At 60.4% G+C, this 11,041-nt stretch overlaps 1 protein-coding gene across 1 annotated transcript; it reads left to right on the top strand.

The window, feature by feature from the left end:
• Nucleotides 1-2,127: 2,127 nt before the first annotated feature.
• On the top strand, nt 2,128-9,367 carry ENPP7 (ectonucleotide pyrophosphatase/phosphodiesterase 7). The gene is made up of 5 exons (XM_045569979.1): nt 2,128-2,459; nt 3,854-3,999; nt 5,095-5,721; nt 6,287-6,506; nt 9,237-9,367. Exons 1-5 carry the CDS (start codon nt 2,207-2,209, stop codon nt 9,365-9,367), a joined length of 1,377 nt encoding a protein of 458 aa, XP_045425935.1. The 5' UTR covers nt 2,128-2,206.
• The last annotated feature ends 1,674 nt before the right edge of the window (nt 9,368-11,041 follow it).

Below are 11,041 nucleotides of genomic sequence, written 5' to 3' on the forward strand. Positions count from 1 at the left end.
CACACCGGCTCCTGCTCCGTAGCTGTGCGAAGTCTCGCGCTAACCCTAACGCAAGGTGTTAAGAACAGGGAACTCTCCGCACTGTCTTTGTAATTTTTCCATAAAGCTAAAAGTGTTGTCAAATTAAGAGTTTATTTTTTAAAAGTTTTGCCTAACCAGAAAGTATGACAGATATTTCCATAAATTTCCCCTCTAAATTTATTCATTCAACAAAAATGTGCTGAGCACCTACTCTGTGCCGGACATTGTACCAGACTCTGGGGTCCAGCTACGGCCAGTGGGGCAGGTCCCTGCGTTTGGGGAGCTGAGACCCCAGCGTCTGCCTGGAGAACATTCATCACGTGGGAAAATGGGGAAATCGCAGGCGACAAATATAAATGACAAATGTTTATCAAGCAAATATATGCCACAGGTGAATATTCAAAAAAAAATACATTGTGAAATACATAACCAATAAAACCATAGGATTCAATGCTGAAGAGCCCCCTTCATCAACAGTCAAAGGTGGTATCTAACGCCCACACCTGCACGTGGGAGTTAGACATAGAAATAGTGACGTGGAAAATCTCCCAGCTTTTCTGGCTTAATATTTTAAGATATCATTACACACCTATTAGCTACCAAAAAGGAATAAAAAAATAAAACCCCACAAAGCTAGTGTCGGGCAGGGCAGAGTGGATATTTACAGCCACTCGGGCTGGGTGAACTACCAAGTGCCTCTCTGTGTCAGAGACAAAAGTATTCACGACATTTGGCAGACTTCATTCGAAGGGGCTCCTACAATGGGTTCCGTAGGGGAGAAGGTCAGGTGCATTCTCCTCCAGCAAGGACAAGGGGGCATTTGTAGCCACGGAGCAGAGCGGCGTGGGTGGAAAATCACTAAGAGGAGACCTCAAGGGCAGGGGATTCTTGCTGGACCCACTCAACAGGACTGTCGCTGAGAGCAGCCCCGGGTAACGAGATATTGGGGAGGGGGGTGATCAGATAGGATTCTCGCTGCCCTGACCCAGCACAATTCTTGCTAAAACTGGACTAAACAGGCCAAGGACAGAGCCCAAGGTCAGGACCCTGAAGTCTCAGAGGAGCGGAGTCACCCGACAGCCATCCAACTGCCAGAGCCGAGTGGCCCTGGCACCCCTTGTCCGATATCCCCTCCAGGTTCTGACCCCAAGGAAATCATGGCATGTAAACGAAGAAGAAAGAAGAGGGAAAAGTCAGTGATGCCAAGATATTCACAGCCGTGCGATTTTTTAGACAAAAGCTGTCGATAGCCCCAGATTCTGACAATAGGACCCTAAAAGGACAAAGGCTGGTGAACTGGCGGCACCAGGCCTGGCTGGAGCAGAGCTCAGCTCCCCCACTCGCTGAGGGGGGACCGAGTGGGAGAGAAAGACAGAGCCAGAGACACCGAGGGTGAGGGGGGGAAGGAGAGGGAGGGACTGGGGGAGAACTGGGCACTGAATCAGGGCCCCCACCCACCCTGCCTCGTGCCCAGGCAACAAGAGAATCTCCCTCTTCCAACCGCTTTGTTGGAGGTCCATGAGGCAAGGACACCAAGACCCCGCGCTCTCTCTGAGTGCCACGCACCCTGGGAAGGCAGGCGCCACAGGGCGCTGCTCTGGGGCCGTCGGGTTCCCGCTCCGCTCACCCCATCCCAGGGCCCCTTAACGCAGGCAGAACAGGGAAGAGGCGCCCAGCCTGGGCTTCCCCACGGACAAGGCCATTCTTGGGCCGAGCTGCTGTTGCCCAGGCTGGGTCCTGGCGCTGGGACGCCCACCCCACCTGCCCTGGACCAGGCAAAGGGCCCCCCCAAAGGCCCGTGGGGGGCCACCCAGCTCACCCCCACCTGAGTCCTCTGGGGTCAGAGTGAGCTGGGGCAGGTGGAAGGGGCTCCCTTCTGTGCTCGGAGCCCTGGGTCACCACCCACCTTCTGGGAGGATGCCGGAGGATGCCAGAGGATAGAGGGAGGGAAGCGGCGTGGTGCCCCCGGGCCCGGGCTGGCAGTGAAGGCAGATGCACGAGTCCGCACCGATCCCCGCACACGCACGCCGGGCCCGAGGGTGGCGCCCACACCACGGCGGAATTCCCCCTCCCCAGCATGACGTCTCCACAGATGCACAGATAAGGTCAGCCCAGGTGACCCTGGGACTTTGCTCTCCCCCGGAATGAGCGGGCCCCGTGCACCTGCCCGTCCACAGAGCCTGTCATGGGGCGCTCAGCTGTCCTGCTCGCGGGGGCTCTGGCCACCCTCCTGGCTGCCGGGGCCGCGGTGCCAGGGCCCAGGCAGGGCTCCCGGCGCAAGCTGCTCCTTGTGTCCTTCGATGGCTTCCGCTGGAACTACGACCAGGACGTGAACACCCCCCACCTGGACGCCATGGCTCGAGAAGGGGTGAAAGCTCGCTACATGACGCCTGCCTTCGTCACCATGACCAGCCCCTGCCACTTCACCCTGGTCACCGGTGAGGCCCAGGGCCGGCCCAGCGCCCGGTGGGATGGGGGGGGAGCCAAGTTCCAAGGAGGGGCCCCCTGACTGGGAGGCAGGGCTCAGCCCCACCACTGGTGACAACGGATGGAGGGCAAGTGACAATGCCCACCGGGGGTGGCGGGCAGGCCCTCTGGTTCCAGGTGGTGACGGCAGCAGCTCCCTCAGCCCTTCCCATCCCCCCACCCCAATCGCAGCTGCCTGCCGTAGGCAGTACAGACATGGGTTTTAAAATAGCACAAATAGCACAAAAGGTGTTGGGGAGCGAGAAGCAACCCCCACCCTCCCCAGGGGCACCCAGTTTCTGTGCATCCTGCGAATACACTGGGTCAGGGGCCTGGGGCTGCGTGACAAAAGCTCCCAAACTGGGCAGTGAAACCAGAACTCCAGGCTGTGCTCTGGGGGCCAGAAGCCCGAACCGAGGGGTCGCAGGGCCCGGATCCTTCCTGCCTCGTCCGGCTTCTGGCATGTTCCTTGGCTTGTGGTAGCATTGCTGGGACCTCTGCCACTGTCTTCACTCGGCTGCTTCTCCCCTGTGTGTGTCTCTGTGTCCACGTTTCCTCTTCTCTCAAAGACACAGGCATCGGATGTGGGGCCACGCCACTCCAGCGTGGACTCACCTCACCCTGACTGATCACATCTGCAAAGCCCCTGTTTCCAATAAGGCCGCATTCTGAGGTTCCAAATGGACATGAATTTGGGGGACACTGTTCACCCCAGCACAAGCAGCTCACGCTCACACCAGCATTTCTGCAGCCACACCCCCCCCCACGCAAACAGGGCGAGCAGCTCTCCGTGCCACGCCGGACTGCTGTGCTTCCCACGTCACGGGCGAGGGTGGTGGGGTGGGGCATGTCCTGCTCCTTCCTTTACACCTTTCAAACTTAGTACCAAGTGCGTGGGTTTCCTACGCAAAAATTAATTTTATAAAGAGCTCACAGGGTCCACTTGGTGCATGTAAATCCCTGCCTAGGATTTCACTTCATGTCCGGGCCATGATTTACTTAATTACTTTCCTCCCAGTGGCCACACAGGTCACCCCTAATCCTTTGCTAATGTAAACCAAGCCGCAGCCGAGACCCACGCATGAGTCTCTGTGCCCACGTTCACGTTTCGCCGAAGGAAGAGCTCCGGAAGGTGGAAGTGTCGTTGCCAGGTCAAAGCACATGTGCCTGCTTGTTGCGGCGAACTTGACCTCAGACCTTGGCTGCCACTGGGCAGTATATGAGAACATCCCCCCGACCCCACCCCCGCCGCCCCTGCCAGCTTCCCCACCCAGAACACGAGGGTCTGGCCTCGTGCAGCTGTGCCCCTCCGTCCCCACATCCGCCCACAGCTGCGTCCCCAGCCCTGCACCTCTCCCTCCCACAGGCAAATACATCGAGAACCACGGGGTGGTCCACAACATGTACTACAACACGACCAGCAGGGTGAAGCTGCCCTACCACGCCACGCTGGGCATCACGGAATGGTGGGACAACGGCAGCGTGCCCATCTGGATCACGGCCCAGAGGCAGGTAATGCTGCCCCGGCCACGTGGCGCCACGAGGGTGGGAGGACAGGGACCTGGGCCCAGGCCAGGCCGTGCCCACATAAGATCACAGCTGGCTGGGGGAGGCAGGTGTGGGGCCGATGGGGACCCGGCTTTGGCTGGTCCTCCTTGGAGCACTGGAACCAAGAGGGATTGCTATGGCCTCCCAAATGGAGGGGGAACTGAACCCTTGGACCCTTCAGCACATGGAAGACCACTGTGACTCAACAAGCAAGTATGTAACAATAAAACGCCCCTCCCAGGGCTGGACGGCTAAATTTTAAAGGGCCAAAGATAACGTAAGAGGTGACTTGTAGTGTTGAGCCCAGGAACCCACCAATTTGCCATGGCCTGGGGGCGTCCCGGCCTGGAGGTAAGGCTTCTAATCAACATAGTCCAGTGGAGGCTTCCAAGGGGAACCCCAAATAAACATGGGAACCTCTGCCCACCTTACAGCCAATGTATCCCCCCACGTAGGAGTGCCCTTGCTCCAGAAGCATCTACACACACGCTCAGGGCTCCATCCGCCACACTCCACAGCAGACAGCGCAGAGAACCTGGTGCCTCTTGGTGCTCGACCCAGTGAAAGAATTGCCTGCAGGTGTGGGTGGGCCGGGGGACACGTGTGGACAGAGGGCTGGAAGGACAGATGGATTCTAAACAAGCACCAATCAATTTATGGACGGATGACCAGGTGGAAGGGTGGAGGGGCAGGTGGACGGACAGACTCACGCCCAGACCAGAGGCCAGTGGGCAGGTGGGGCTGCAGGACAGAAGGGGACGTGCTGGGTAGCGTGGCCCCCAGGCAGGAGCCCAGAGCCACATTGGTGAGCAGACACGGCACGTCTGGGGCTGTGTTTACATCTGTTGTCTTGTTTAGTGCTTGAGTCCCCTGGGCACCTTTTGTCCCCTCCACAGAATCAGTTTTGCCCCAGATAATGTGATGCTGCAGAAGATAAAAGCCGCATGGCCGCAGCCGGGAGAGGGAGAAAAGCGGGGGTGGGGAGACCACGTGCTCACAGGGTGGGCTGGGGGTGCCCGCCGGGGAGGCCATGGCCCTAACGCTGTCTCGTCCTGACAGGGCCTAAGGACCGGCTCCTTCTTCTACCCCGGGGGGAACGTCACCTACCAGGGGGCGGCCGTGACACTGAGCCGGAAGGAAGGCGTCCTGCACAACTACAAAAACGAGACGGAGTGGAGGGCGAACGTCGACACGGTGATGCAGTGGCTCACCAAGGAGGACCTGGACCTGGTCACACTCTACTTTGGGGAGCCAGACTCCACGGGCCACAAGTACGGCCCCGAGTCCCAGCAGAGGAAGCAGGTGGTGGAGCAGGTGGACAGGACCGTGGGCTACCTCCGAGAGAGCATCAGGCGCAACCACCTCTCAAGTGTCCTCAACCTGATAGTCACGTCCGACCACGGCATGACGACCGTCAACAAGAAAGCCAGTGACCTGATCGAGTTCCGCAAGTTCCCCAAATTCACCTTCCGGGACATCGAGTTTGAGCTCCTGGACTACGGGCCAAATGGGATGCTGGTCCCCAAAGCAGGGATGCTGGAGAAGGTGTACAGCGCCCTCAAGCACGCCCACCCCAGACTCCACGTCTACAAGAAGGAGTCGTTTCCTGCGTCCTTCCACTATGCCAACAACCCCAGGGTCACGCCCTTGCTGATGTACAGCGACCCCAGCTATGTCATCCACGGGGTGAGTTGCCTACCAGACACACAGCTTACGGGGGGCTCCTACCACTTCTGTAAAAGGCATCCCCATTCCTAGCTAGGCCCCAATTTGAAGGGACACAGCTGTCACCACGTGACAGGAGTGTGCACTTAGGGCTAGGTGTGGGATGTCCAGCCAGGTGGGTGACAGGGCAGAGGTGGGCCAGGGTGGGGAGCCTGCTCGCCCCTCAGCGAGAACCCAGGGTGCTGGGCGGGAAGCAATGTCCAGACTGGGGAGGGAGACCCAGTGTGACCTCTGGGCCGCGTCCCACACTGGATGAAGGCAGGCGCAGCCTCGGGCTGTCTGCTGAGTCCCACTTGCTTGGGGTCTCCATTTATTTCCGAAGATCCCTCTTTGGGGTGAGTGATCTTTGGGGGCTCAGAATTCAGAGAAACTGAGTCTCAGAACCCTCCTGTCCCACGCTGGGATCCACCACAAGGTCTCTGCCCTGGCAGGCACCGCCCCGCAGGGGTGCTGCAGAGAGAGCAGGGTAGTGGGGAGGGCTGGTTACTCCCAGCAAGGACCCTGGACCCTGCCCCCTCCCTGGCAGAGAATTAACGTCCAGTTCAACAATGGGGAGCATGGCTTCGACAACAGACACATGGACATGAAGACCATCTTCCGGGCCGTGGGCCCCAGCTTCAAGACGGGCCTGGAGGTGGAGCCCTTTGAGAGCGTCCACGTGTACGAGCTCATGTGCCACCTGCTGGGCATCGTGCCCGAGCCCAACGATGGGCACCTCAGCACCCTGCTGCCCATGCTGCACTCAGGTGAGGGCTGTCCTTGTGTGCACATATGTGCAGGCGTGTGCGCCGGCACTCCTGTGACCGGTCTCCCCTTCCCCTCTCCCTGGCTTCTGGGAACAACTGAATCCCTCCCTGACCCCTACAAGCACCTGCCAAGGTGGGTAGGCCAAGCATCTGCTTGACATGCAGGTGCACAGAAGTGGCGATCTGTCCTGGGAGGGCTGCCCTGCAAAGCCACCTCCTGGCTCCTGGATGGACATACCCTGCTGTATACCATGACCACCCAGGAGTCTCCTTCCTGGAGTCTTCATCTTTCAGCCTCCCATGCACAACCCACCGATGCCCTGACCCATCTAAGGGGCAAAAGTCACCTGGGGTCTGGCTGGAGAGGGGTAGACCTACTGAGCAGGGCTGTGAGGGGTCTTGGCGGACAAGGACAGAAGGACCAAGGTGTGGTGAGAGAAGAAGTCGGGGTCTCATGGGAACGGTCAGGGATTACCTGGTCTTCCATGGAGGCGATGGGTGACATGCTGCCCTTCCCTGCCTCATGGGTGTTCTGGCTTTCCTTAGAACCTGCTCCCCCGCCCAGCAGAGCACCGACCCCACCGCCCAGCAGAGCATCCACCCCCCTGCCCAGCAACGGATCCACTCCCCTGCCCACTGGAGGATCCACCCCACTGCCCAGCAACGGATCCACCACCGTGCCCACTGGAGGATCCACCCCCCTGCCCACTGGAGGATCCACCCCACTGCCCAGCAACGGATCCACCACCGTGCCCACTGAAGGATCCACCCCCCTGCCCACTGGAGGATCCACCCCACTGCCCAGCAACAGATCCACCACCCTGCCCACTGGAGGATCCACCCCCCTGCCCACTGGAGGATCCAACCCCCTGCCCACTGGAGGATCCACCTCCCTTCCCAGCAAAGGATCCACATCCCTGCCCACTAGAGCATCCACCCCCCTGCCCACTGGAGGATCCACCTCCCTGCCCAGCAACAGATCCACCCCCCTGCCCACTGGAGGATCTACCCCCCTGCCCAGCAACACATCCACCCCCCTGCCCACTGGAGGATCCACCCCCCTGCCCAGCAACGGATCCACCTCCCTGTCCACTGGAGGATCTACTGCCCTGCCCACTGGAGGATCCACCTCCCTGCCCAGCAACAGATCCACCGCCCTGCCCACTGGAGGATCCACCCCCCTGCCCAGCAATGGATCCAGCCCCCTGCCCACTGGAGGATCCAACCCCCTGCCCACTGGAGGATCCACCCCCCTGCCCACTGGAGGATCCACCCCCCTGCCCAGCAATGGATCCACTCCCCTGCCCACTGGAGGATCCACCCCACTGCCCAGCAACAGATCCACCCCACTGCCCAGCAACAGATCCACCCCCCTGCCCACTGGAGGATCCACCCCACTGCCCACTAGAGGATCCAACCCCCTACCCACTGGAAGATCCACCTCCCTGCCCAGCAACGGATCCACCCCCCTGCCCACTGGAGGATCCACCCCCCTGCCCACTAGAGGATCCACCCCCCTGCCCACTGGAGGATCCACCACCCTGCCCAGCAACGGATCCACCCCCTTGCCTAGCAACGGATCCACCCCCCTGCCCACTGGAGGATCCACCCCACTGCCCAGCAATGGATCCACCCCCCTGCCCACTGGAGGATCCATCCCCCTGCCCACTGGAGGATCCACCCCCCTGCCCACTGGAGGATCCACCACCCTGCCCACTGGAGGATCCACCTCCCTGCCCAGCAACAGATCCACCGCCCTGCCCACTGGAGGATCCACCCCCCTGCCCAGCAATGGATCCAGCCCCCTGCCCACTGGAGGATCCAACCCCCTGCCCACTGGAGGATCCACCCCCCTGCCCACTGGAGGATCCACCCCCCTGCCCAGCAACGGATCCACTCCCCTGCCCACTGGAGGATCCACCCCACTGCCCAGCAACAGATCCACCCCACTGCCCAGCAACAGATCCACCCCCCTGCCCACTGGAGGATCCACCCCACTGCCCACTAGAGGATCCAACCCCCTACCCACTGGAAGATCCACCTCCCTGCCCAGCAACGGATCCACCCCCCTGCCCACTGGAGGATCCACCCCCCTGCCCACTGGAGGATCCACCACCCTGCCCAGCAACGGATCCACCCCCTTGCCTAGCAACGGATCCACCCCCCTGCCCACTGGAGGATCCACCCCACTGCCCAGCAATGGATCCACCCCCCTGCCCACTGGAGGATCCATCCCCCTGCCCACTGGAGGATCCACCCCCCTGCCCACTGGAGGATCCACCCCACTGCCCAGCAACAGATCCACCCCCCTGCCCACTGGAGGATCCACCCCACTGCCCAGCAACAGGTCCACCCCCCTGCCCACTGGAGGATCCACCCCCGTGCCCAGCAACGGATCCACCCCCCTCCCCACTGGAGGATCCACCCCACTGCCCAGCAATGGCTCCATCCCCCCGCCCACTGGAGGATCTACCCCCCTGCCCAGCAACAGATCCACCCCCCTGCCCACTGGAGGATCCACCCCCCTGCCCACTGGAGGATCCACCCCACTGCCCAGCAATGGATCCATCCCCCTGCCCACTGGAGGATCTAGCCCCCTGCCCACTGGAGGATCCACCACCCTGCCCACTGGAGGATCCACTCCCCTGCCCAGCAAAGGATCCACCCCCCTGCCCACTGGAGGATCCACCACCCTGCCCACTGGAGGATCCACCACCCTGCCCACTGGAGGATCCACTCCCCTGCCCAGCAAAGGATCCACCCCCCTGCCCACTGGAGGATCCGCTCTCCTACCCAGCAGCCAGCCCCTCTTGGTGATGGGACTGCTGGGGGCTGTGATTCTTCTGGCCAAGGTCGCATAATGCCTCACTGCTCAAGGTCAATGCCCCAGAAGGCTCTGGGTTGGGAGCCGCCATGCTCCCTGTTCCTCTATGCTGATGCCCCCGTTACCGCCCCACCCAGCCAGTGGCTCCAACTGGACTGGCTGCCAGCAAGAGATTGGGACCTTGAAGCAGACCCCTTCCAGCCTCTCTGCTTTAGTCTTGGAGGCGTCTTTCCAAAGCAGACAGCAGAGAGCAATCTCACCCTCCCCCCTGAAGTCAGAACCCTTCTCAGCCCCTCGCTGGCCCCGTGGCCTCCCCCGCTCCCTCCACAGTCTCTGTGCTCCACTGGGGACAACTCAGAAGCCATTGCATGGTGTGTGGGCGGGGGACAGCTGCCAGGGCTGTGTTCCTGGAGGGCTCTCCCACTTGCCCACGGACAGTCCTGCCTTGTTTTCCGGTCTGTGCAGTCACAGCCTCTGGCCAAAGCAGAAGAAAGTCAGTCATTCATTCTAAAAATACATAATGAGCCAACTCGGTGTCAGGCTCTGGTCTGGGCTCGGGGATACACAGTGCACAAGACGGTCCCGGCCCTGCACTCTGAAGTTGGTCATTGAGGGGCTGGAGCAGGCAGGAAATACAAAGTGACCGGATGAATACACAAGATAGCTCAGACAGTGATGATGGCAGGGAAAAGATGAGACCACGGACAGAGACGGGGCCGGGACTGGAGCAGCCTCTCTGAGCAGGCGATGTGGGGTGGGGGCTGAAGGGTGAGAAGTGACATGTCACAGTCAGGCTCAGGAGCACAAGATTCCAGGCCAGGGAAGAGGCAGAGAAAGGCCCCACAGTGGGGCTGGTTTAGCCATGCTTCCCAAGGGGACACAAGGCCAGCATGTGTGGAGGGTAAGGGAGGACGGATAGAACGTGTGCTCCCGCGGTGCAGAGGTGGGAGATTGTTTTACGTGCAGCGGGAGCCCCCAGATGAGGTGACACAGGGTCTGACATCGATGATTAAACGAGTGATCTGACCACTGGCAGGACACAGAAATGGGAGCAGTTTGGGGCCAGTTAGGAGGTGGCTGCAGGGGCCCAGGCGGGACACTCCAGTGGCAGAGGTGGGGGTGGTAGAAAGAGGACAGATTTGGGATACCTCGAAGCAGCACAACCCCTGAGGTTTGGGGATAGAGTACGGGTGAGGGGTGAAGAAAACAGAAACTAAGGATGGGTCTGAGGCTTGGGTCCTGGGAAATTTTGTGACGAGCAGAGCCACTTAGTAAGATGTGACAATGTTGGGGACAGGAGTTCTGTTTGGACCTCGATCAGTCTCTGACGCCCACCAATCGTCCCATGGGGCAGTTGCTGGGCAACAGGTGGTGCAGGTGAGTTGGCGCCCGGGGGTGCAGGTCAGCTGGCAATTTAAACTTGAGCCCTGTTGACATATGATAGCGTTTCCAGCTGTGGGACCAGAGAGAGCCCCTGGCCAGAGGGTGTGGGTTGAGAAGAGGTGGGTGACCATCCCGCTTACTGAGAGGTGAGGCTGGCTCGATGGCAGAAGCCGGAGCTTGTCCTGTCACCGAGTCGAGAGAAGAGCATGCTTCAAGGACGAATGCAGAGATCTGTGTGGCAGGGAGGGGCATTCACGACCAAATGCCAGCACTAAAAAGGACCCAAAAGATGCTGTTGGCCCCCCATGCAGACAAGGACGCTGGATCC

Source organism: Lemur catta, chromosome 15 (genome assembly GCF_020740605.2).
Source record: "Lemur catta isolate mLemCat1 chromosome 15, mLemCat1.pri, whole genome shotgun sequence".
In the NCBI taxonomy this organism is placed as follows: Eukaryota; Metazoa; Chordata; class Mammalia; order Primates; family Lemuridae; genus Lemur; species Lemur catta.

Excerpts from the sequence above, each read along its gene's own strand:
- ENPP7 (XM_045569979.1), top strand. The coding sequence starts at position 2,207 with ATGGGGCGCTCAGCTGTCCTGCTCGCGGGGGCTCTGGCCACCCTCCTG. Across the intron at positions 4,000-5,094 it reads GGATCACGGCCCAGAGGCAG|GGCCTAAGGACCGGCTCCTT; the intron begins GTAATGCTGCCC and ends TCGTCCTGACAG. Across the intron at positions 5,722-6,286 it reads CCAGCTATGTCATCCACGGG|AGAATTAACGTCCAGTTCAA; the intron begins GTGAGTTGCCTA and ends CCTCCCTGGCAG.